Source organism: Microtus oregoni, unplaced genomic scaffold, assembly GCF_018167655.1.
Source record: "Microtus oregoni isolate MIOR12 unplaced genomic scaffold, Mior012 000040F_ref0000088, whole genome shotgun sequence".
In the NCBI taxonomy this organism is placed as follows: Eukaryota; Metazoa; Chordata; class Mammalia; order Rodentia; family Cricetidae; genus Microtus; species Microtus oregoni.
Window position 1 is genome coordinate 12,764,499 of NW_024543207.1, and position 27,485 is coordinate 12,791,983.

At 46.5% G+C, this 27,485-nt stretch overlaps 1 protein-coding gene across 1 annotated transcript in view; it reads left to right on the forward strand.

Moving 5' to 3' along the window:
- Positions 1-27,485, forward strand: part of Ankh (ANKH inorganic pyrophosphate transport regulator) — a 136,996-nt gene that overhangs the window by 52,870 nt on the left and 56,641 nt on the right. Inside the window, exon 2 of the mRNA XM_041632101.1 lies at positions 26,388-26,604. Coding sequence (XP_041488035.1) covers positions 26,388-26,604 — 217 coding nt within the window. The remainder of the gene's footprint in view (positions 1-26,387; positions 26,605-27,485) is intronic.

Consider the following 27,485-nt stretch of genomic DNA (forward strand, 5'->3'; position numbering starts at 1 on the left):
TATAATGGGATAAATGGGCACTGTGTTCACAGTTAATGCGGGTTAGCCCTGTCTCCTGCTTGCTCTAGGTTTGCGCCCATGGAAGTTAATTCTGAATTTAGTGCCACCGTGTATGTCCCTGCTCGTCACTGCCGCATTTTGTGGGTTTTTAATAAGTTAATGATTTCGTATTTTCATAGCAGAAACTCTCTTGTCCCATGAAACTCCGAATTGCATCGTGGTTGCTCGTTCTCTGAGAGGGACATAGAAGCTGTTGGTGGTGCATAGTTCCCAGGAAGTCGGAATAACAAGCTGGGTTAGAGGTGAACACTGAGTCCACGCCTGTGGCTGGACTTCAGCTGGCATCCCTAACCAGCTTCCTGTGAAGGCTCCTTTGTGAGCAAAACTCTTGGTTTCAGATCTTAATTCTGTTTTGGCTTCGGGAGTCCGGTGCCCACTCCAGAGTCACATTGAGACTGACTCAGAGGAAGGACCCCTCCTGTTGACTCATCTCCCACTTCCTGCGGGTCCTTAGCTTCCTTGGGAGGCCTCCCATTGAAGTGGTCCCTAGTCATAGCCCGTAAGAGCTGGGAAGCTCCAAAGGATGTGAACCAGATATGTGAAGGCCATGCTTGCTCTCTGGCCCTTCGTTCCATCAGAAAGGTATCTTGCTCTCTGGCCCTTCGTTCCATCAGAAAGGTATCTTTTTACATCACGGTAGGTTGTCTTCTAGAGAAAGAGAAATGTAGAAGAAAAAAAATCACATCTTTTTAATCATGTTATATGCTTGGCTCATCAAAGTGCACCCCTGGGCTGACATGGAAACTTTGTGGGGGGGGGGGTTTAGATAGAGTCTCACTATAACGTGCAGATTTGTGTGTGTGTGTGTGTGTGTGTGTGTGTACGTGTGTGTGTACACATGCACCAACCTCAATCATTCTTCAAGTATATTTTTAAAACTTGGTTTCTCACTGACCTGCAGCCTGACAGATAGGCTTGCTGGCCAGCAAGTACTAAGGCTTGGCCTGTCTTCCAGTGCTGGGTTAGAAGCACATGATACCATAGCTGGCTTTTGTGTGTGTATTGGGGGGGGGGGGGTTCTGGAGATTGAAACTCAGGCTCCCATGCTTGCTTGAAAGGCAAGCACTTTTCTACCAAGTTATCTTCCCTGGCCTGGCATACTAACTTTGATAGAGGGACCTAGTGCCTACCTGTAGAAGTAGAGAACTTAGATGATCCCATATGTATAGCAATAACCATTAAAAAATAAAATGCCTTGAATTTGAGGTGGCGGGGGTGATGAGATGGATCCATGGGAGGAAAAAAGAAGGGGTAAAGAAAAGGGGGTTCATGATATAATTTGAATTTTTTTTAAAATAACACTATGATTGTTTTTCTAATGAGCTATATTTTCCAAAACTTTGTGATATTTGGCATTGTGCAGAATGTGAAGAATTCACTTTATGTCTAAATAAGCCATGGGCTTCCTGAAGAAAAGGGCACTATTTACCATGGTGCGTCCTCTTTTGTTACTGTGTTAGGAATCTAGCTGAGGAATTTGAGTGTCTTCTCCAGCATTTCCTCTTTTCTTTTGCAAGAGTTCACAAGAGGACAATTAAGTCGATGGTGCCCTAGGACAGCGCACATTCAATGGAAAAGCCACAGTGGCCCAGGTCCAGTAGACGAGTGTCCAAAATCAACACGGCTCACCCTGCAGTATCCCTCACTATCTAAAGTCATCCCTGCCCTCCCAAGAGGAGATGACAACCCGCTGGCTACAGCCACAGCCATAGCCATAGCCAGGGCTCCCCTGACCTCCTCAGAAGAGGGCCCACAAATGTTAAAGTAGCAAACACTCATTGGAGAGCACCGTGCTGGGATTACACCACTCAGCTGCCACAGAGCATCAAATGGTAATCCTAAAATCGGGGCAAGCTTTCCCTTTAAAAATTAAGAGTTTTTATCCTGAACAAACAGTAGGCTTCTGTAAGTTGTTTCCCCCATCTAAAGATGATATGATATGATATGATATGATATGATATGATATGATATGATATTTAGGAGCTTTAGGGGCTCAGAGAGTCACCTGTGAGGAAAAGGAGCGACATAAGAGATAATGTGTATTAACAGATCATGTTATGTTTTCCCAACGGCATTTGAGTTTTCTAAGCCATCAGCAGTATTGTGATGGCAGAAGTAAAGGAGCTGAAAATCGTGATAAGGTTTGTGCCCAACCTGTATGTTTGTAGCAGCTCTAAAGTGGCATTTACTGTGTTTGTTTTGCACTACATGAGTTTGATACATTGCCTTGCCTTCCCATCCACAGTGTAAACAAGTCAGAAATGGCCTAATGTTGTGTGTGCCTTCTCAGAATGCTTACCTGTGTGCTCGGAAATACAGGCCTCAGAAAACCACAGAGGGGAGGGAGGGAGGGAGGAAGGAAATATAGAAATACACACACACACACACACACACACACACACACACACGCTTCTGGATATGGAGCATTGCCTCATTGTGCTACTGAGTCACCTTAGGTAAGGACTGTGCTTTTGCAGTGACCTACCTTCCAGTGAGTGCTGTCCTGACATCCTGAGGCAAGGTGGGCTGAGTGTAGTAGAACCTTCTGCAGTTCTTTTACCTGCAGCGTTGATAACGCTGGCTGCTGTCTAATGAGGAAAGACGCGTGTGAAGCAAGGTCCCTGGAGCTCAGGCAAATTCCACACAAACTCGCTCCTTCAGAATGATGATCTAGACAACAGGAAGACACTTAAGCTCTGCTCACTGTAGCCACTCGGGCTGGCCTACCCAAGTCCTTTGGGAAACCCCATAACTTCACTAGGCCTAGAGCCTCCTGCAGCAGAGGAAGAGCCCGGTGCTGGGCCTCCTGGCTTTTCATTTAGTGGCCTCCATCATGTAGTAGCTCCCATCAGTGGCCCTCGTGAGTCTTCCTTTGTTCCGCAGCTCATTCATCCCCTCTAGTGTTTGCACACACTCAGCAAATGTCTATCTTATTTCAAGAAGTTACCCGCGATTCCACAAACTTTTATTCCAGTCTTTGTGTAAGGTGAGGCTCTAGCGACAGTTATCAGGCCTCTCCTGGTGATTGCATCATTTTTGCTAAGTGGACAGGGTAAGCGTGGAACATACACACATACACACACATACACACATATGTACACACACCACACACACACACATACACACATACGCGCACACACACACGCACGCATGCACACACCACACACATATGCACACACACGCACACACCACACACACCACACACACCACACACACCACACACACCACACACACACACACGCACACACCACACACACCACACACACACGCACGCACACACCACACACACACATACGCACACACACACCACACGCACCACACACACACACACGCACATACCACACACACACATACATACACACACACCACACACACACATACACACACGCAGACACCACACACACACATACACACACATACACACACACGCACACACCACACACACACACACACACGTGTGTGTGCACACACACATGCACTCACTGTGGCCAACTCTGGCCAGCTTCATGCTTGCCATTCAAGCTGGGGCTGTAAAAATCCATTCATTCTTTCTTCAAGTGTTTATTTGGAGTTGTGGGTGGCTCCAAGTGCCAGGAGCACAAACAGCAGCCCACTTATCTGCATGCCTGAAATTACAGGCATCTGGGGCGGGGAGGAGGGCACAAATCTGTTAGGAGGTGGCTTGAGAGCCCCTGTGACAGGGGAGGGAACTGGCTTGTGACTGGTTGTGCAGTGTGGCCCAGTCGGGGTAGTCATGACCTCCGTGTGTTTGGGTCTAGGGAATTCAAGAAACAATAGGATCTGCTCCATAAAGGTATTGTAGATGCAAGGTGTCTCATTTGTTACGTGCTCATCAAAAATGGTGGTCGCCGGTGGTAGTGATGGTAGTGGTGTCGAGTTTTTTACAGAACAGTTTTAGGGGGCTTGTGGGGTGAGGCTTGGGAAAGCACACTGAACTGGAACAAGGACAGATCTGATCCGATGGTGCAGTAGACGGAGACTTTGATTTCTCTGAGGTCATGAGAGTAGAGGAGATGGGACATTCAGGAAGAAAGCGAGAGAGGAAACGAAGTGGAAAAGACAGTGAGATGAGGGACTAGGAAAGATGAGGGCCAGCTGTACAGGGGGTGTTTCAAGTTCTCCATCCCTTGATGCGGTCCTAGATCTCAGGCCCCGACACTCGAACAACCGAAAAGCATTATTAGAGCTGTATGGGACCCACTGCACGAATCACATGACAGCCAGGGACTGCAGTTCACATGAAGCAAAGCAGGTTATCTGCTGTGATTGACAGGGCCTTCCTGACGTCATCCCTTTGACATCACTGAGTTTATTAGTCCAATAGTACTACTCCCAGAATGGGAAAGAATTATACTCTTCCATTCAGCTAATATTTATTACATACCTATTGTGTGCCATGTAATTCAGTAAGCCATGTGTGGTATCCCATGGCATCAAATATGTCCTGGCAGTAAGGGAGTGGGAAGAGAGCAACTGACCAAGCCTATGGACCACACGAAAGGAGACCCAGCATATACTGGTGAGGGCAAGGCAACACAAGCAAGAGTGAAGAGGCCTGAGAAGGAAGGAAAAGCCTGCAGTCTGAAAGGAGACATCTTGTCTGGTTACAGAGCTGGGGGGTGGGGTGGGGAAAGATGGATGGAGATGCTTTGGAAGCCAAGCAGAGAAGGCTAAGCTGTGGCCTAGAGAAGAAGATGAGTTAGTTGCGCAAGGAGACATACATGCAATCCCACCGCTTCAGAAGGTTCTTCCAAAGGGAAACAGAAAGCAGACTGGATGGAGCAAGAGGAGGCTGAGAGGGTGAAGCAAGTGGGCAGTAGAGTGTTGGAAAACACAGAAACAGAGCTGCTGGGCACTAGGAGGGAGAAGGAAAGGAACGGTAAACACGGCCAGATTCCAGCGCAGAGTGAATTCAGAACAGAGGAGTACAGGAGAGGGAAATGGCGGGGATTATACCTAAGACAGGAAGAAGAGGACCACAAAGAAAAGGGAAAAGAAAAAGCCTCCGGGGTATCAGGCATGATGAGTCTATCCCTGATATACTGAGGTACAGACTCCTGCCAGGCCTTGCCCTGAGAAGGCATGTGGAAGATGGTGACCCTGCATACCTGAGAGTCCCAGGAATGAGCACATCCCAGGTGTGGGCTTTGTTGATGTGAAGACAAGAATAGAAACGGTGGTAGCAGGTACCCTCCCGAGGAAATGGCCAATGCGCTTTCCAACAGCCATCCCAAGAGGAAACAGGCCCGCATCTGTGCTGTGGCCCAGGTCGCAGTCGTGCATACACATAGCTAGAGGCACGTCCCTGGCACATGGCTCAGGGGCAGGATCCATCCTGTTTATAAGAATGAAGCCACTGGTTGTGGTGTTCTAAGTCTTCTTCATGACAGATTCATGTCGCGGGGTGCGGGCTGCAAGGGATACGGGCTGAGAAGATGGTGCAGTTGGAAGCCAGACTTTGGGGTGCTGGCGTAAGCATTCAGTTTCCTTCTATTCCTGTCAGGCCTGCGTCTGCCAGCTTCACTTCAGCAAGGGCAGCAGGATGTCCCAGGAATGCTTATGTGACATGAATCTCTAAAATAGAGTTCTACAAGCAGAAAACGTGTGAGAAACTCTAACGCACTGTCAGTTCAGATTCTCAGCATGTAAGTCTCGAAGGTGTTCATTCTATAGTTTAAAACAGTTAATCCAGTGCTTATTTTATGTGAATCATGTGCACACATGTGTGTCTGCATGTTGGTATGTGTGGGTGCGAAGAAGGTGATGCTACCAGTTGAAGTCATGTGTCTTCCTCAATTGAGCTCTCCCTTATCTCTTGAGGCAGGGTCTCTCACTGCAACCCAAACTCGCTGATTCACTAGCTTGCTCTGGGGAATGCCCTGTCTGCTTCAGGGTTTGAGAACTATATACATACAGTTTGTCATGGCTACCCAGAAATTTCATCCATGCTGAGGATCCAAACTCTAGTCCTGGGATGATTTACCCACTGAGCCATCTGCTCAGGCCCCAGGAGCTTTTTCCACAGGGTACCTGTTTATATCTGGAGAAAGCGGTGTCTCTTGGGACATTTTCAGAAACATTAGCTTGTTGGTGTCTAAATCTGGGGTGTTCTGTCCAGTGACTCCAACCAAACCAAGAGAATTGCAAGTTCAAGGCCAGTGTGGGGAACTTAGTAAATGAGATGCTCTAGCTAAGAATTAAAAAAAATAAATAAAAGAAAGGAGGGAAGGGAAAGGAAAGGAAGGAAGGAAGGAGGGAGGGAGGGAGAGAGGGAAGGAAGGAAGGAGGGAGGGAAGGAAGGAGGCTGAGGTGTAGTACAGTGTTAATTAGCATGTCTAAGGCCCTGGGTTCACTCTCCAGTAACGCATAAGCAGACAGACAGACAGACATCAAGCATCAAAGAGAATGAATGAATGCTGCTGATCACCAGACCAGGTGTTGGTAGGGATTAGAAACAGTGGTGTTTGTTTTTCAGGAAGATCATAGAAAATTTCAGGATTTGATGCTTCAGAGCACCTGAGAAAGGGCTGTGTGAAGATAAGAATGAAATGAAAGAAACTGAGGAGCCCACCGTCCGCTGTGATTCTGTCAACTCCTACCCCATGCGTGTCCAGTCACATTCCTAAAAGGCGCACATATGGACTATTTTGTTAAACAACAGCAACATATCAGCTGTTCCTTTTTCTGTTGAGATAGATCCCCTCTAACATAGAAGGAATATGTGTCCACAATCATTTTAACTGTAAAAGGCTCCACAGAGCAGGACACTAACGAGCCGTCAGTTTGTAAAGGGAACACAGTGACGCAATGCCACAGGCTGGACTCACCTCAGGAGACGTGCTCTTAGGTGCTCTGCAGGCCATTACTGGTGCAGTTTCTTCTTCGAAGAGGGTCTAGCTTTGTGTAAAGAGCCTAGCATTTTCCCTGTGGTGTTTTGTTTCCTATTAATTAGCTCACATGATTTGGTGGGCATTATAGATAGAGTTTAATTACCACAGAGTATTGCTTTGAGATCTCTCTGTAGAGGTCAGTCAGCATAAAAACTGTGTGGTTTTTTTTTTTTCCCCCAAAAGCTTCCTATTGAAATGATAAGCATATAGACCATCAGGATTGGATTGTACTGCTAACACTGAAGGTGCATTTTTTTTTCTCGTACCCTCTTCTTGCTAACTGTGTTTTCATATTTGGTAATGACTTTGAGTCAGCAACCAAGTTTCGGTGGTCACTCGCCTGCCACGGGGTAAATGGAAACATTTCTGTACACAAATCCAAAGAATTCAGGAGCAGAAAAGGGCAACTGTTGGCTACGCCGCCTGCTGAGTGCAGTGCCAGGGTCAGGCTTGGTTCCACTCACACAAGTGGGATATTAGCAACACCTCACCCTACACCTGTGGACCAAATTCTAGTTCCAGAGCCTGGGGAAACACATCCAGCAAAGGAGACACAGGCGTGCCCTCCAGAGCCGGGAGGAAGCCTAGCTCTCTATTGCCTCACCTTCTACTGAAGGGAATGTAGTTCACATTTCTTCGAAGCCCTGGAACAATGTAATGATAAATAAACTTCCCATGATTCCAAGAAATTGAAACTGCTTCCTCCCAACCCTCGCTTTACAGATCTGAAGTTCATCTATTGAAAAAGAAAATAGCAAGCCTGTTCCATGACGACAGGTGGCAAGCTGTCTCATTTGATTATCGCGCCCGTCACCATTGAGGGAAAGATAACTAACTTTACTAGAGACTGCCTGTCGGGGAGCTGGCTTTTAACCACAGCGCATCTTCAGATGAGAAGAGTTAATAAATCTGGGCATGTTTATCTTTAGATTGGGATCTAACAGCGAGCAGAAGGAGACGCTATGGCAGGAGAGCTCTTAAGCAATTAGGATTGGAAGAAGAAAGAGGGGGCAAGAGAAGGCATTTTTTTTTTTTTTTTTTTTTTTTTTTTTTGGATTTTCAAGACAGGGTTTCTCTGTAGCTTTTTGGTTCCTGTCCTGGAACTAGCTCTTGTAGACCAGGCTGGCCTCAAACTCACAGAGATCCGCCTGCCTCTGCCTCCCGAGTGCTGGGATTAAAGGCGTGCGCCACCACCTCCCAGCTAAGAGAAGGCATTTAATAATCCTACAATGCCCCTTGAGTATCCTTCCTGTTATGCAGTGGCTGTCACTGGTCCATGGTCAAGGCTGCTCAGTGACCATTTTCCTGTCTCCGTGTCTCCCAACTGTCTGCCCCATGATTCTTGCCAGGGCAAGAAACAGTACCATACAATTTGAGCTGGAGAAAAATCAGCCCATAGTAGGTGTCTACTGTGACAAAACTAAGTGTCGTGTGCAGACAGGTTCTGCTGCCCCAGAATGGACTGGTGCTTGCACACACTCCTCAGTAGCGCTTTCTGGTCCTCCCCTGTTTGCACACCAGCTAGCTGTGGCTTGACAGGAGAGAGCCCTGCACCCAGATGCATTTACTCTGTCCACGTCCTTCAGAGTGGGTTCTCTGCAGTGTAAACAGATCCCAGAGATATTAATTCTGCTTACCCCAACGCAAGCCTGCTATCAGATAAGTGTTCGCTTAGCAAACACATTTACTGTGCGCCCGTGATGGCTCATTGGTTAGCATTGCTCCTTCCACTTAGAGAAACACATTTTTCCCTCAGTGGGTGGCCCCGCTCCATTCATTGTTCAACAGTCAACAGCACAGAAATGCCACGGCAGCGGATGTACAGCCAGAGGACTCGCCATTGTGGGGAGCACACAGGCTCCACCTGCCAGGGCCTAGCTCACCACGGCCGAAGGTCACACAGCTGGCAGGGTTACTAGGTGTCTCTTGCAAAGTGCCCCATTGAGGGCCAGCTTTCCCTAGAGCAGAGGAACCGAGACAAGTGGTGACAGTGAGGACAGCAGAACGCAGATGCTTCACCCTATACAGCGGCTGGGTCTGGCTGCCTATCTTATCTGCTGCCTCATCCTCTGGGTGACTCCTGGTTCCTCAGCCTTTCGCTGCAGACCCTCCTCTACCGCAGGTCTCTGATCCCTGACAGTGCTCATCCGGCTGCCTGATCTGCCCACGCCTACCCTCTTGAGTTGGGAGAATTCCCTTGAGCTACTTGGCATAGTCACCAAGACTTTTTAAGGGCCAGGTCATTAGTAGTATGATGTCCAGAAGAATTAGGGTACTGGGCACTATTGTTGTCCCTGTGTGGGGTCCCTGTTAGCTCTCGAGTGGCAGAAGTGTTTGTCATGCATGACACAGATACACGCGGCAATAGACGCAGACATAAGATGGGCTTGTCTCACATCACGTCATGTGTTAGCTCCCATCTGACTTTCTCAGCACCGGCGTGGGTGCTGGGTCTAACTCTGTTACACTATCGTCCTGTTTTTCTAGGCTGTGTATACACAGTGTCACTTGACCAACGTTCAAATACTATACATTCACCAGCTCAGCACCGTACCTTCTGCTTTTACATGGAAGCTGGACTCGCCTACCCGGGGCATAAGTCTGTCATCTAGGCCCAGACCTCGGCTGCTTGCTCCTCCTACTCCCCTCCAGCCCTCCGAGTAAGCAGAGCTCACTTGTTTAAGATCCTGCCCTGAGCACAGAGCATGCTCCTGATATCCCAGTGTGCTTTCTATGCCCCATGTCATCGCTGCTTCGTGGATGGCAGGGGCCACCTCTTAAACCTCCTGTCCAAGCTCTGTGTCCCTCATCTTGGGCAGAAACAGGCACAGCATCTGAACACATTTTTTTTATCGAGTATCTGCAGACACATCCCTTCCCAGTCGCACCTGGGTGGCTGACGTAGCCTGATGCAGAGGGGACCATGCAGGAGGACCCAGCAGAGGCTTTGGAGACTGTGTGCTTCTCACTGGAAATGGGTTTTGCTTTGGTTTAGTTTGGTTTGGGTTTTGAGACAGATTCTTGTTATCCAGCTTAGGCTGGGCTTGAATTCATTGTGCACTCCAGTCTGGCCTTGAGATTGTGTTAGTCCTCCGGTCTCAAGTTCCTGGGATTGCGGGTGTCAACCACCAGTGTTCCAGCGTGTATTGTTGCATTTCCTTTCACTGTGTCCAGTTGACGAGGGTAACCACTGAGTGATGAAGCTACATTGCTGCCCTTCTGGCTGCTCGCAGCATTTATTCACAACATGTTGTTACTCATATTAAACAAGAAAATCATGTCTAATAAGGAAATGTTTACTGTCTCTGGGGACCCCCGGTGAAGCAGCAGGATTGCTAGAAAAGGAAGTTAGAATCACTGTCTCTGCCTTCTTCACGGGAATTACAGAGCAGCCAGTCAGTTCCTCTGTTGCTGGGCTGGAATCATTGAGTCTCAGGCAGTTTAGAGTAGCATGGTCACGTCTAGAAACCCAGCTCATGGCTTACGTCCTAAACCCCAGCCACCCACCCAAGACCTCACTAAGGGTTAGACAATGCAATGCAAAATGGCCTGTGGGCAAACTGTGGCTATCAGCTTTTGCTAGTCTAAAAGGGAAGCTAATTCCAGGAGATTGATGCCAGAATTTTAGCCACAGGTCTTCATGACTACTACTCAGTCTGCCCTGAAGCAAAATAACACACTGAGTTCTGCTAGGGGCTTTGAGATTCCCTGTGTGCCTGGGCTTCGATTTGGAACTCATGCCTCAAACTTTCACATCTTTACTGTTCTTGTTTGGGAAGAACAAGGTGGATGACATATGTCTTGGTTAATTTTCAATCATTGTGACAAAACACCATGACCAAGGCAACTTATAAAAAAAAGCACTTCACTTGGGGGTTCATGGTTCCAGAGGGTAGAGGTTATGACCATCATGGTAGGAAGCCTGGCAGCAAGCAGGCATGCAGGCAGGCAGGTATGATGCTGGAGCAGTAGCTGAGAGCTTACGTCTGATCCATAAACATGAGGCAGAAAGAGAGCTAAAAGAAATGACATGGACTTTGAAAACTTTGAAGCCTGCACCCAGTACCACACCTTTTCCAGCAAGGCCTCACCTCCTAATCCTTCCCAAGTAGTTCCATCAACCAGGACCATTCAATACATTCCAATATATGAGCCATTCTCATTCAGACCACCACAGAATATGACCTCAATTAACCCAAAGCAACCCATCGTATATGAGGCAGACTTTTAGGAGTATACCTATTTGGCTGGGGACAGTTAATCTTGGGGAGGTTGAGTCACACACTTGCAACCACCCAGATTGCATCTGGGGAAAGGAAGATGTGAATCTGGTGGCTGTAGGCTGTCAGCTCACTTGGCTGAAGTTTCAATCCTGCCTCTTAGGATCTTTGCAGCCTTGGGAGAGCACTCTCCCCACTGTGTCCCCACCTTTCAGAGCAGCTAAGACTGACTACCTTGCTGGCACTTCCGAAGGATCAAATTAAAGTGGTAACTCATGAGATACACCAGCCAGACCCTAGAGCAGGCATAGGAAGGTGCTTGAGAACAGTGGCATCTCTCTACAGTTCTCTTCAGGGGTGAATGTGAATGTGTTTAGAGTTCTACTTAGCAGTTCCTTTTAAATACAATTTACAAAGAGATAGAAAAGAGCCAGCGAGGAGGTGATTTGGTCTTGTTCCAGGAGTATTTTAAGGCTCTATCCTTTTTGCAAAGTTGACAGCCAATGTCAACAAGTACTTGGTTTGTCTACTCTTTCTGTGGTTTGCATAGTAGGTAGATTGGATGGTTTTCAAAGTTGGGACTTCCTGTTTTTCTTCATCCTTGTTTTTCCTCTTTGACTTCTTAAATTTTTTGTACCAGTCAAATAAACATTCAATACAGTCATATGGGACAAATCTCACGTTCCATATATTTTTGTGAGGATTAAAACTAGGTGACAAAACATAGTTTGTTGTATTCTGTTTATTGTACTTCTGTCTTTGAACGGAAGCAATTATCTATGGAGAGACAGTTCTGTATTTTTTTTTTTTAAGGAAGACTATTGGAGAATCTGAGTGCATCTGTGCTTGGGACAATCTGCTGTGTCCTATTCTGTGGAACTGAAAATGGCCAATGGTGGTTCACACTGGTTATCCCTGTGCTAAGGAGGCAGCTGCTTCTGGGATTCACTGGCCAGACACTCTAGTTGAAATGGTGATGCCCAGGGGTACTATGAGACCCTGTCCCAAAAGTACAGGAGAGTGACAGAGGAAGACACATGAAGTCACTCCCCTCCTCTACATGCATAGGCACAAGCAAACACGCTCCCCCACAACAAATATCCACCTGCCCACCACACAAATATTTAAAAGGTGAGCAGTGCTTAAGTAATTGTACCTACAGTTGACCACTGGCTTCTTTATGCCCTTGTACACATATCTGCAGATATGAATACACATGTACCTGAACATGTTACAACACACAAAACACACACGCACACACTATACATGTAGAAATTTGTGAATACCAAAAAGCGGGTACATAGCTTAGAAAGGGGGCTTGGTTTTTCAGTCCCCAGGACTCTGGAAGTACAGCATGAGTCTGAGTAATTGCTCTGAATCTGAATGTCATCAGAAGTTCTTAACTTTCCTTTACAGACTACATTTAAGCCATCAAAGGCTCTAGACCAATCCTAATTAAAACCATATCAACTCTGAGTTGGGATGCTTCTTGCATTTAGAATAAACACTACTCTCTTTCGCTATCTCTATCTATATAATGCTGGATGAACTGAGATGTGGCCATTCCTGTGCAGCCCCAGCAACCCCTTAATGCATGAAACGTGTTTTCCTTCCTGTATAGCTGCACTGGGCACATTCCATAGACCTTTGTTCTGAAGGCTTACCCTCCCCGTTTTGGTCCGTTAGAGTTACAGTCCTAACTGTGGGCCTCGGCTAGCTATCCTGCCCTTGTCTGACTATTGGCCCAGTCCTTGTCCCTCTTGCATATTTCTCTCTGCCCTTCCCTGGCTCCTCATCTTCAGATCATTGAGTCTGTCCACTTTAGGGTCTTACAAACATGCTCTCTCTAATCCTAAGTCAGTGTGCCCCCGTTCTAACGTTTGCTAGGTCTAAAAGAAACATGCAGGACTGAGCTGAGTTGTGCCTGCAAGACCAGCACTCCTGAGGTAGCAGCAGAAGGGTCAGGGATTCAAGGTCACCTTTGACTGCAAAGGGAGTTCGAGGCCAGCTTGGGAGAGTATCTCAAAACACCAACCAGCCAAGCAACAAACCAAAGAACTATGGGCATCCATTTGACACATACAATACATCTTCCTAGCTCCTAAATCATGTGTGTCCCACTGGCTGTAGAAAGTCAGGATGTCCACGGTCTGTAGCAAGCATGATGCTAGACAGATAGGCCTAATCAGTAAGCATAGCTGAACAAGCCAAGTATTTCTATAAGTAATTAAAAAGTGCCGACAGTTGCTGTGCCAGGATCAGTCATGGGGCACCCTCTGTTGCCCTGCGGGCTGCCTTATGCTCTAGAGACTCCATTGTAACTGTTTTACCTGTTTTAGAGACAAATCGTAGATTAGGTGCTGAACTCAGAAAGAGAAGGAACAGGGCCTGAGGAACCGCAGGCTTTGGGGCAGCACACAGCTCCTAACATTTAGCCTGTGATGTCAGAAATCACAATGCTTTCCCAGCAAGTTAAACAGGGAGGATTCTACACAGAGATGGCATCCCAGGTGAACACTGAGAGCTGTTGACAGTGCACCAACATTTGCTTGAGGGAGGGTGGTGTTTATATTTGCGCACCAGAAAGTACAGCACCTTATTGATTTTGTGTGCCTTGATAAGGCTCTTTATTTCTTCCTGGTTAAGCCAGTGAAAATACCCTCTGGTCTTTGAATAAGTAATGCAGATATGTGCCTTAACTTTGCCTTTCTCCTAAAATAGCCAGTATTCACAGCTAGCTATCTGTCACTCTCGATTTCTCTCTGCTCATATGCATACCCTTGCTTACTTCTGTTTTCTCTTGCTGCTGGCTCAGTATATTGGGCTTTTGTCCCTTCCTGCTTCATGACTGTTGTTCCCCTATGTGGAGATGCCACATCCTTTAGTGTTTTCCTATCAGCGGATAGTCATATTGTTGTTAGCTGTCCGCTGTTGCAGACTGCTGATACACACTCTTGTGTGATGCTGTTCTGCTGGAGTGCGTTGGTTTGTTTGCATCCATTTCTGAAGGGGGATTACCAGATCAGGAGGTTAATATACTTTTAATTTTGTTCCTCTTTTCTGTGTTCTCATTTTTTGACACAGTGTCCCACCCTGTAGGACAAGCTGCTTCAAAGTCCCACACCTCCTGCCCCAGTAGGCGCCAGGATTCCGGGAGGATTTCATCAGTTGTTTTCCATTTTTAATGTGATGGTGGTGGTGTGGCTGTTTCGTTTTCCCAACTCCCACTGAGGTGTGGCATCTTGTTCCTGGTCGGGCCTCAGTGGCCTCCGTTCTTGAGCCTCCTGCTCTGTAGTCATTGTGTATTCCTAGCCATTTTCTCCTAAAGGAAGTGAAAAATCATCCTTAGGTCCAAGTGAAAACCCAGATTGCTAGATTACAACTCAGACTCCATTACAGATAAATCCAGCAAAGTCTTTCATACGTTTCTGTTGTTTTCTCATCAAGAAACAGTGTGACTCTCCAGTTTCTTGTATCTTATTGTCTCTCCTTGAAGAACCAAATGCTACGGTTTTTTTTTTTTTTTTTTTTTTATTAAGAATACTTGTTCTAAGGACTGGCGCCCTGGCTCGGCAGGTAAAGGTGCTTGCTGCTGAGCCTGATGACCTGAGTTTGATACTGAGACCTACCTCCTGGAAGGAGAGCACCAGCTCCCTTGCGCTGTCCTCTGCCTTCCATGCATCTCTGAGACTTACGAATACATGTGGTCACACGGTCAACCAATGGGAGAGATTTAGAGAATCCTGTTTGAAGTGTTCCCAGAATTTTGTTATTTTTGACACATGAGGGATATTTCACGAGTCTGACACAGCTTTAATAAGCTTACTAGTCTAATAAAACACGAGTGCGTGCCCATCAGACACAGAGAAAGAATATATACTCTCAGTGCTCTTGTTTTCCCTGACACTGATTCCTTTTAAATAATAGCTATACAGTAGGGAGTGTTATTAAAGACGATTGAGAGCCTTATTCTCCTAGCGTACAGTTATATTGCTAATGTCCTAAGTGGTACTCTAATTTCCATTTTACCTGGGATGATTAACTTCCACATGTGGGTTCATTTTTCTTTGGGGTCCACTCTGAGTGGCAATGACACAGGGCCCATAAAGACAGCAGTAACCCCATTTGGGCAGTGGGAAACCTTCCAGGGAACTGTTCTCCAGCTGCCAGAAAGATGAAGTGAAAGTAAGGAACCCCGAAACACACCACCTGTGGAAGATTTCGTAGGGTGTGAGCTGCTGCAAGGGCACTGGGCATAACCCACAGGCCACCCTGTAGGCAGGGGATGCCAGGCCAATGTCCTACTACCACGGGAACATCAGAGTCTTCCTCTGTTTGGAGTCAGTGAGGCCTTGACTGGGGTTGTGCTAACTTCCGTGAATGCCTTTTCCAGGGACCATCATCCCCTTTCCTTCGCAGGAGCCAGCACTGAAGTTCTGTCCTTTCTGCCTAAGAGCTCCCAGGGAACGATAGTCTAGGAGAGTTGTTGATCTGTTGCTTGTGTGGGCCCCTTCTGTGCCCAGTCTTCCTGGGTTTTGTCTTCCTGACTCAAAATCAAGTAGAGAGAGATTGAAAAGTATATCTGATGTTGACCCATGCGCTCCACATACATACATGTACACACATATGGACAGGAGCACTTCCTCCAGATACACACACACACACACACACACACACACACACACACAATAAAATCAGAAACAGCTCCACAAACAATCTTTTGAAATAGATGATTAACCTTAGGCTTTGACTCACAGAATTCTGAGCCAAGACATCTTAGAACAGGGTCTCCCACAGCAGGTGCTGGCTACTCAGCTACTTTCATCATTGTTGTTATTATAGCCCCTGGGTTTCAGAGGGGCCAAGTGCAAATCGTTTGCTACTTAGTGTAAATACATTTACAGAATTCACGGAAGGCCACAGACAGCATCAAGTAGCACTACTTACTTAAGTCAGAGACTAGCACAGCAGGGGGGTGTAGAGATTCTGAGGTGACAGAGTGATCAGGAAAAGTCTGGCCAGCAGGGACAGAGCAAGTATGGAAAGTTCTAGCAGTGCTTAGCCTTCTGTTTACCTGAGTCCCTTTGCAAATGCAAGAGCATGCATATGGAGGCCAGAGGCTGACACAACCTGTCTGTCTCTCCGTCATTTTTAATAGAATATCTTTTTTTTTGTTACTGTTTTTGTTTTTAGAGATAGGATTTTTTTGTGTGTGTGTAGTACTGGTTGTACTAGAATTCGCTCTGTAGACCAGGCTGGCCTCAAACTCAGAGATCCGTCTACCTCTGCCTCCCAAGTGCTGGGATTAAAGACGTACTTCACCACCTGTCTAATAAAATATCTCTTATTTATTCTTCAGCAACATCATACATATAAACAGTATGTATTTTGATCATATCCACCCCCCGACTCTCCTGGGTCACCACCCGCAAGACCCTTCATCTTGTCCTCTTCTTTTTTTTAAAATAGGTTTATTTGTTTTGTTTTATGTGTATGAGTGTTTTGTCTGTATGTATGTGTGTATATATGTGCACCACGCATGATTCTCGTGTCCTTGAAGATCAGAAGAAGCATCATATCCCCTTGAACTAGAGTTATAGACAGTTGTGAACCACCATGTGCGTGCTATGACCTGAACCTGGGTCCTCTGGAAGAGCAACCAGTGCTACTAACCACTAAGCCATCTTTCCAGACCTGATCTGCTCTTCTGTTTGTCTTTGTTTGTTTTGGTTTTGGTTTCTTGATTTTTTTTTTTAATCCACTTAGTACTGCCTGCTAGAATGTTTGTTTTGATCTGATGGGATCCTGTGCAGGAAGCCGTAGCTACAGTGGGTTCGAGAGTAAGATGGCCATGTTGTATCTGGTGACATCATTTCACAGTACAGCGCCCCATCCTCCAACTCTTCCATCCCTCTCTGTCCCCTCTTCCATAATGCACCTCCAGGCGTGTGGAGGGAATGGGTATAGATACCCCGCTTAGGGCTGAGTATTCAGTAGTCACTCCTTCTCAACACTTTGAAGACCATCAATGGCTGACTGATGCAGAGGGAAAGTCCTCTGGCGAGGCTGAAGGCAGCACTCATGTGTCTGAACAAATACTTATCCTTAGAAAGCACCTTGACAACATGAAATAGCAATTGGTTCTCCCATGGACCTCTCACCTCCCGTGCCATGGACCTTCGAGCAAGCTTTGAATACTGACTGCGGATTCAGTACCAACCTCTGGAGCAGGTCTCCAAATCCAATCTAAAGCCTTGGGTTATCCCTGTGACTTTTATACTAGTGCATCACTGGGCTCCATACGAGGGCTTTCTTTCAAGGACCCCGGAGCTCACCAGTTATTAGGCTGGACTGACTGACTGGCAATCCCCAAAGCCCTCCTCTCCCTTCCTCCTCAGCCTGAAGTACAGGCACGTGTTCCACTGGCAGATTTTTGCTTAGATGTTAGTGGTCTGAAGGAGGTCTCCATGGTGGCATGGCAGACGCTTCACCAACTCAGCCATGACCCCATCCCCTCCTGTTGTTTTTAAACTCAGGTCTGACATGAACAGGTATCAAGTTGACACATTCACCAAGAAATATTTGAGGACCATGTATAAGTATAAAAAGCTACTAGGAAATAAGATGGTTCAGTAAAAATGTGACATCATGGTGAAAAATGAGAGGCTTTTTTTTGTTTTTGTTTTTTTTTTTAAGAGCACAGGAAGCCTCTAGTGTTTTTCAAAAGGACACTAGAATTTTCATTTTTTTTCTTGTATTTTTTTTTTTTTTTAGATAAGCATGTAGCCCAAGAATGACCTTACACTCCTCCTTCTGCCTCCCACCTCTCAAGTGCTGGGATTTTAGTCATGCAAGCAGCTACCAGCAGAATTTTCTTAGTAATAGTCCTTTTTTGTCAAACCCTCCCCAGGTAAATTTGGTGGTTCATATCTAAATAAAGGAGAGTCGAGGATTCTGTGACACTAAACTATGTCCTTTCATGATGCAGTCAGTTTTCGAATTAAAACAGTAATTTTAAGAAAGGCTTTTTAGTACCACAGATCTATGAAGACACTGAGAGAAACACACTGAACACTTCATTACACCTTTCCTGGTGATTGGCTTCATTCATTCATTCATTTATCCATTTGTTGAGATAGGGTCTCACTGTGTAGCCCTGGCTGACCTTGAACTCACTCGCCTTTGCCTCCCAAATTGCGCTCTCTCTCTCTCTCTCTCTTTCTCTCTCTCATAAACTCTCATTCATGTATCACAGATGGCAGCCAACATCAGTGTCATCTTTTGGCTGGACCAGGTCACCTCAGAGTTCTCAGCAAACGGCTAAATATGGACCTACATCACAGAGCCGTATTTGACTTCTAAAGAGACCAAACTCATTTGCCTGCTGTTCCCGTCAAACCACAGGCTCACATGTGGGTGTCGAGCTCTTGGCTGGAGCTCCAGCTAGACAGAGCTGTATAGACCCTTGAGAAAACAAAACGGAGCTGGAAAACCACCAGGAAGACAAATGATCCAATTTAACTCAAACCACTTTTTAAAATACAGACACATAGAACAATAACAGTGGAAAATTACAGGAACCCAGAATCCTGAGGAGGACTGACATCCAAAAGATGGCTGACCACCCCAATCCTTAGAAGAAGCTGACCCCACAGGTGGCTGGGTCTAACCACGCCCTTCTAATTCCCACAGCTCCACAAATGTCACCTTCCTGAAGAGGTTGAATTCAGGAAAGATTTGTAAACTACCCTGTGACTGTTTCAGGATGTACTGGGTGTGACAGGCACCCTGCAGCTTTAGAGGGAACAGTCAGCTTTTATCAAAAGGCTCAGAAAACATCCTGGACCCTCTCCACAAAAAAACAAATGACTGTCTAGCCTGTAAATCTCACGGTTTCTTTAATCCAAGATGAGACGAATGAAGGAGATATCTTACTAAAATAAAAAAAAAATGGGCTTTTCTCATTGACTATCAAATGCCAACTGGAAACCTGGTAGACAAATTTGATAAGCCATTCTGAATGAACAGCAAGCCGCTTCCCGTGATATTGCCCTGGTCTCTAGGTAGCATCTGAACCCCAGGCTCTAAACGATTCCTGGATTGTGTAGCCACCCCTCTTGCCCTCACAGTCCCTGTCTTCAGAACTTGGGGATCCACAACGGCACACTCGCCCTCTATTATGTTTGCCACTCTGCGGGTTGAACCTGAGGGCTAATCAAGGTCCCGTGTGTAGCAGGTGAGCATTGTATGAACTCCAGGCCAGGCAGGCTACCAGCCCCACTACTCAGCTTTCCCATGGTTCTCTCATTTTCTCTAGGTCTTATCCTTTAAGTTTGACTTGCTTCTTAAGCAACTCAGTTCCTCAGCGTGGCTTGACTCTGTCAGCGAATGGTTTGCCCTGTTTTCCAGAACCTTCCAAAGCAAATGATAGGGGGGAGTTGAAAAAAAAAAAAAACACTTATGTCTAAGCTTGACACTCCCAAGGCTAATCATGTGACCCAATGCTGCATTCTATTTGTGTTCCTGTTGCTATGGTTAAGAGACAACAGGGTGTCCAGTTGTGCGGGGGCGAGAGTGTGACAGACCAGATGTATCAGGTGACACCCTGCCTGTCTGCTCAGCCAATGTTAGAACCACATGGATGGGTGTCCCTGTCATCACTTTGTATATTTTAAGTCCATAAAAGATCTATGAAGGATTATAATTTTTTTGCAACCTATAAAACCACGCCCCAAACTAGGATTTTACCCATTAATGATCATCCGTAAGTCAGAACACTCGACTTTGTTCCTGTGTTGAATTCAGGTATTCATGGTGCTAAATAAATGCAAAGAAACTGGTAGCAACGAGGTCTAGGCACTCACCCTCAGGGTGACCAGAACGCACGTCGCACATTGTATTGCAGTTAGCGGGGCCTGGGGTGTGCACAGGGTGGTGCAGAGCAGGAGAGAGACGGGGAGAAAAGAGTTAGGGCTACTACAGAGGCAAGAGGCTTCCTCTCGAGTGGACGAGGTGTGTGCTATGTAAACCCTGATAGGAGGAAGCCAGCTCAAACAGGGGAAGAGAGCCAGATCAAACAGGAGTGGATACAAGCAAGGCCCCACATAACTTTAACAGACATCCCTTGATCTACCTGATCAGACTGGCCTTTCCATTATAACAGGAGAAGGTGAGCAAAGGCCTGGGACACAGGTGTTTTTTCAGTCTTCTTGTGTTAAGGAACAAACAAACAGGAATTTAATCTCTCCTGATGTCCTCACTACAGGAGAAGTGGCAGGCCAGGTTCTTCTAAGAGGGAGCCAGGACTCCCATAAGGGTGACTCAAAACAGCCAAGCTGCTGTGAGCCTATGGAGACTGTCAGAGAAGTAGGTTCTGTCTGTTCTGTCCTAGATTCCAGGGCTTCTCCAAGCTTGCAGGCACAGGTAAAAGACCAGGTAACTAAGTATTGAGCCCAGAGGTATTTGAAGACCTGACTTGTGGGTGTTGATGAAGGTGGCTCACAGTAACTGCTTGAGCTCCATGGGTCTGGGATGACAGCAGCCTTGGGGGAACGCGTGATGGATGACGTGTCCTAAAGAATCTCAGTCTGCAGCTTAGCAGGTTTGTCTGGCCTCCATGTCCCAAGTTAAAAATACTGGGAGTTGCCTGTTGGTGATGGTGCACGCCTTTAATCCCTGGGGAGACAGAGGCAGGTGGATCTCTGTGAGTTTAAGGCCAGCCTCATCTACAGAGCAAGTTCCAAGGCTACACACAGAGAAACCCTGTCTCGGAAAACAAAGAGTGTTGGACATTTAGGATTTCCTGTCCTGAACAGTTCTTCCTGGGGAGGTCAGGTTAAACCTATGAGTTTCATAGTCATTTCCCTAGAGGGCATAGTTTTTATTTTTTAACAAATGTCCTGTGCTTTGGTGAACTTGTATCAAATCATAAGAGCAGATAGGACAGGAGACACAGATGTGCTTGTGACCCCTCGGTGTTTCTGGAAAGTTGTGAGCCGTGCCCTGCACTGCTGCTGGTCTTGGTGTGGATCTGAAGTGAGAGGAGATACCAGTGCTGTTCCCTGGACTTGGACCGGATCGTGAGCAAGGGGTAGTAGCATCATCTTTAGCATTGTCATGCGTTGGGGTACTTAGGAGCTCTGGCTGGTCCTCCTCCCCAGCCACAGCAGCCTCTGCTGGACTTGGCATAAGATGCAGCTGGGTTTCAAGTAGCATTGCCCGGAGGCCTCTGACCTACTCAGTTAGCTTTGCAACACAGCCTAGTCACCTGCCAGCAGGACTGGGCCTGTGTGCCCTTGACAGGCTGGATTTATCCCCCAGAGACCTACATGGAGGATTCTCGGCTTTCTCATCCTTTTTATCTATAGCCTTCCCAGAGATCTCTCACAGGCCACCAGCTTTAAATGCTGTCCCATGCTGGTGACCACAAAGGAGGCCCACAGGCAGGGCTCACCTGCATGCCACACACCCGTGGTGGTGCCGCCCCCTCTCCTTCTCCACTGTCCCTATCTTAGTGAACACCACACCGCTCAACAGCTGCTCAAACCACGAACCTCGGCTGTCATCCGTCTGCCCCTTCACCTCACACCTACCATGAAGACCATCTTCTGCTCTAGTTACCTTCTGGTTCTGTCTGTCTGCACTACCCTGTGTTTCCATGCCACCACCTCTGGTCAGGATTTCCCCAGAGCTCTCGATCGCCTCCTGCTCGTGCCCTTTCTCAGCTGGCCACAGAACTATATTGTTTGCCCTACCTGCTATGATCCGCTGTTTCAAACTCTCCTCGTCTGCTCTTTTACTCCTTAGACTCCGCCTCCCACAGGGCTCGGGCTTCTTGTGGCTCTTTATCCAGCTGGCTCCTCATCCGTCAAGGGTCAGCTCCAGGGCTATCTTCTGGAGGGAGGTTCCTTTGTCTCTCTGCGCGAGCTCTCCTAGGACGGCCAGCTTGTGTGTCCTTCAGGACACATCACAGTGGGTGTCGTTCTCCAGTCTGACCATCCTTCGGTCCTACATGGGCTACCCTTGCCAGCCTGTGGTTCTGGGGACAAAGCAATGAAATGCAGTCTCGGCTCCCTGGAGCTTGTACTCAGAGGCGACAGAGATCTGGGATGACAAGTGAATATACACTATGCCAGGAGGCGAGGGCGCTGTGAACAAAAGCGGGGGATAGATGGTACAAACAACAGGTGGCGAAGGACGTGTCAGAACCTAACAGATGGGAAGAAGTCATCACAAATAAATGGAAGACGGATGGTTTGTCCCGCGTGCAGTTTTGAAGAAATGTAAGCTGTTTGGAGGTAGTTAGGTTTGATCCATCTATCAAAAGTGCCTGGAAGGTGAGGTAAAAAGTTAAGTGTGTAAACAAAGCCATAAAGTGAAACAAAATAATCTTATTACAGGTGGGTAAATAGCAAAGGCTAAAGACTCGTGCCATGAATTCAGGGGAATGGTCAGTGGAGCTTCACCATAACAATATTCCGATATGAAGAAAATCATAAAATTAATAATTTGGTCAGCTTGCCAGAAATGGCTATTAATGACAATAAAAGAACTAAAACATTAACACAGCACATACAAATTCTGAAGCGTTTCATACATTTCAATGCCAAAGTCAGGATAAGTTTTTTTGTAAGTGAAGTGTGCATTTATCAACGTCACCGCAGACGTTCGATCAGTGGAATGTCTTACGGGCCATAGCATCTCGTAACTAAACATCCTCCTCTCAGTGTCCTTCCTAGTCTAGTAACTGCTGCTCTGAGCACAGCCCGGCCAAATCTCTTCCCGGGTCGTTTGACCCACTCAGCAGTTAACGATAGGAGCCGATTCAGGCTGAAGTCTGCCTGTGTGAATCCGTGCTCTTTCCTCAAATTGCCGCAATTGCTGGACTCCCGAAACTTCTCAACCTTGCCAACAGCTGTCATTAGCTATGCCCGTCTTCCCACCTCCCTCAGCTCTAGGTTTAGGACTCAAATCCGGAAATAGCAAGTACAGCCGGGACTGATGGATGGTTGTGGTTGTTTGTTTTTCTAACAAAACCCATCAGTTTGTCAAGAACACATGGAAACACATAGGTATGGTACTAAGTGTATATGAAACTTGTGCTAAATAATGCCATTTAAATTTCAACACACTCTTATGGACTACAAAGAAATAGTTCACTGGCTGGTGAGACGGCTCAGCAGGACAGGGTGCTTGTCACCAAGCCTGGCAACTCGAGTTCAGTCCCTGGAACCTACATGGTGAAAGAAGGGACCCCACTTCTACAAGTTGCCCTCTGACCTCCACATACATGCTCTGGCACATTTACACAGGCACATGCATGTGGGTACACACACATACACACACTAAATAATAAATGTTAAAAATACATTTAAAATTCAAAATCATAGACTTTAGGGAAGATGGGGGATTAATCTATGCCAGCTCTAAGAGACTGAGAAGGGGTTTTATGGTGTAATGTTGGCACTGCAGGTTGTACAGGTTCTGGGCAGCCAAGAAGGAATTCCATGGTGTAATGTTGGCACTGTGTATTCTATGGGTTCGGAGCAGCTGAGAAGAGATTCCATGGTGTAACGTTTGCCCTGTGGATGCTACGGGGTCTGGGAGACTGAGAAGTTAGCAATTAGAAACTGTTCTCAGTTGACTCTTAGTGGAGTAAGTCCTGAGGAGAATAGATTCTTGTGCATTGTAAATTAATGAGCAAGCAGGAGAGGGAGCAAGGATTGGTGTCTGCTGAAGTCTACTTCCAGGTCCCACAGGCAGCTGTAGCGAAGTGGCCCACATGGAAGCAGGGAGCTTGTCCTCCTGACTCAGGACCATCAGTTCTTGGCATCCTGCCACTTGGGGATCTGTGAGCTGTGATGGGCACCTCTGGCATCCATCACTGGTTCATAGTGGACTAGTCAGGCTTTTTCGGGGGCTTCCAGTTCATGATAAAACAACATAGAGACTTAGATTAATTATGAAAGCTCAGCTTTCACTTAGGTTTGTTTCTAACTAGCTCTTATAACTTAAATTAACCCATTTCTATTCATTTTCTTTCTGCCTCATGGCATCTGTACTGCCCTTCCTGCTTGCTCTGAGTCTCCTGGCCTCTCCACCTTCTTCCCAGCATCCTCTCTGCCTGGAAATCCTGCCTAGCTATTAACCATTCAGCTTTTTATTAAACCAATCAGAGCGACACATCTTCATAGTGTACAAAAAGATTATTCCACAACAGGGCCCTCCTGTCAAACATAGGATTTATTACCTGGGGATTTCTTAGTTTTCAGTTTGCACTATGGTGTTAAGTTATTTGATCTGCTTTGATAGAAGGAAAAATTTGCTTCTTAAAGAAAACGAACAAATAAAAACAAAGAGTTATCACTGCTCTACAAACACTAAGAAGGTTCTTGTGGATAATTTCAAGTTATTACAGGGGAAAAGAAAATAAATTCGAGATATATTTGAAAAAACTTGTCAAAAACTAGCATTGCGATTCCCAACTTTGTCAGCAAAAGAGCGAATTCTTCAGCTGTCATCCATTTTTGTTCTGGGCTTTTCTAAAATTGTTGCACACAGGGGTATTCCCCCTACAAATGCTTCTTCCACTTCCCAGTAGTCCCTGCATAGCATGCTCGGCTTTGGATGTGTTCACTGACTCAGCAGCGTCTCTAGGAAAGATAGAAACCAAGTGTCGGTGAGGAATTGAAGCCCCTGAGTTTTGTAAAGCCTGCACTGGACAGTGTGTTATATTAAAGACGAGGCCTTCAGAATAATTTTCAGTAGAACATGAAATACACACACACACAGACGCTTGCACGTGTACACATGCACTGACATAATAGCATGTTTATGGTCTGAATACATTTTATAAGCACTTGACATTCAATTGTAACTGGAAGGGTTTCATCCCTACTTAATGGTACATTACCTAAATAACATACTCTACATCTGACAGCCTTGGAGCCAGTGGAACGTAGGATGAATTTGCTTTGCTAAGATTTATAGCGATGGTTCTTAAGCATCGTACGTCTGAAGAGCCACTGCGGGTTTGTCTGTGGAGTCCAGCTTTTCTTCTCTCACAAACGCCTCAGCTCACTTAGCGTTCAGCACGTCATCTTTAAAGAGGATTGCAAAGTGGCGCTTAGGCTGTGCCACAGATGTTTGTAGAGAAAACGGTGAACTACTGTCTGCTCAGTAGGAATGGGGCAGACAGGGGAACAGTGTTTCCGCTTGGAGTTAGCGTACGAACACAGCTTTTATGAACGTGGTGTGCGTCTGGCGGAAGGGCGAGCAGCGAGTACCACAGGTGAAGGCTTTAGGGTGTCATTGTTTTAAAGGCTGCCTCTGTGGTGGTGGAAACGTGTCATTAGACTTTAGTAAATGCTGCTACAATATAGGGCACAAAGAATGAGTCTCCTGTTGACAACAGATGAGATATGGCAATGTGTTGATATAGGTTCATCACTTATAGCCAGGCTCGTGGGGGAGGTGCTGTGTCTTCGGGGAGGGGACAAGAGAGAATTGCCATATCGTCACTCACTTTTTCCAAGAACTTAAAACGACTCTTTACAAGTCTGTTATAGACAGCATATAACTGCTGTGTGAAGGGAGGGGACGGTCTAAAGGGAGAGGGCGGGTGGAGGACGAGCAGGAGGGTCATTGGGAGAAGGACAACGTACTGCATGTTTCTCTTACATGGATCTAGATTAACAACATACACACGCGTGTGACATGAGAGCACAGTGGGGACTCCTTCAGGAGGAAAAGTGGGGGGCAGAGAAAAGGGGTCAGGTGAAGGTGGGGAGGGGGGCAGAGAATATGAGCCAAGTAGCCCTCTCTGGACTAGAACTCAAGAACCTCAAGCTGGGATCACAGGCGTGAGTTACCATAAGTTAGGAGTTTTAAAACACCAGCTTTTAGGTAGTACTCTTAAAACTGCCTTTTGATCCTCAGAAATACTCAGGTTTGTTACTTTTTCCAGTGGACAGGTATCTCACCCCCAAAAGGTACTCAAACTGATGCTAATATGGGCAAAAAAGAAAAAGGAAAAGAAAAACCGGTATTTTCTACGAACTCAGGAGTAGACTCACCCTACACACTGTGCGTCGTCTAGCCCAGAAAGTGCATCTGCCAACTTCCATGTGGGAGGTGGGATTCTGCAGAGACGTGGCACTGTTTCTCATGCTGGCCTTGGCTCTTCTCTCCCTTGCAGGCCTTGAACCGGGGCATTGCTGCAGTCAAGGAAGATGCCGTGGAGATGCTGGCCAGCTATGGGCTGGCGTATTCTCTGATGAAGTTCTTCACGGGGCCCATGAGTGACTTCAAAAATGTGGGCCTGGTGTTTGTGAACAGCAAGAGAGATAGGACCAAAGCCGTCCTGTGTATGGTGGTGGCCGGTGCCATCGCTGCCGTCTTCCACACCCTGATAGGTAAGGCTCCTGCCACCAGTGAGCTTTTCATTTTGGTCGTTTCTTTCTCTCCTCAATGCTTGAAATATAGTTGCAGGCTAAGTGGCTTCTTTAGCGATTATTGAACCTTTCTCATAAAAAATTTCGGAGGATAGAAGGATTGAAGTTTGTGCTCTCCTAAATCAGTAAAATTTTAAAACAGTTTTTTTTCCCCTAAATCTAGTTTTGTGCCTCTGATTTCCAAAGTCAGAGAGTGAGTGGTTTCATCCATAGGCGAAATCTAAATAGTATTAGTACCTAATGGTATTTAGCTTAGCCATAGTACCTAATAATAGCATTCCAGGAGGTGGACAAAAGAGCAGACACACCCTCATTATTGCAACTCAAGAATAGAAGTATGGTGGCTGTTCCTTTGAATTTGTCCTTATCACCATTGAGAACCAATCAATGACAGGTTGTTTCATTGAGATTAATTTTCTCCAGGGCTCCTGGATGCTACTTTACTCAAAAGCATGCCTGAATACCTTTGCAAGGCTGTTCCTGCAACAAGAAAGCTAGACCCCAGCTACAGCATGCCTGAATACCCTTGCAGGACTGTCCCTGAAACAAGAAAGCTAGATCCTAGCCACAGCATGCCTGAATACCCTTGCAGGACTGTCCCTGAAATAAGAAAGCTAGATCCCAGCCACAGCATGCCTGAATACCCTTGCAGGACTGTCCCTGAAACAAGAAAGCTGGATCCCAGCTACAGCATGCCTGAATACCCCTGCAGGGCCGTCCCTGCAACAAGAAAGCTAGATCCCAGCCACAGCAGCTATGTACATGCTCCTGAAGACTCAAAAAAGCATGTAGTGTCAGGGCTAGGCTTGCTCCTTCTGCCTTCTTGGTGGCACTAGAACCCA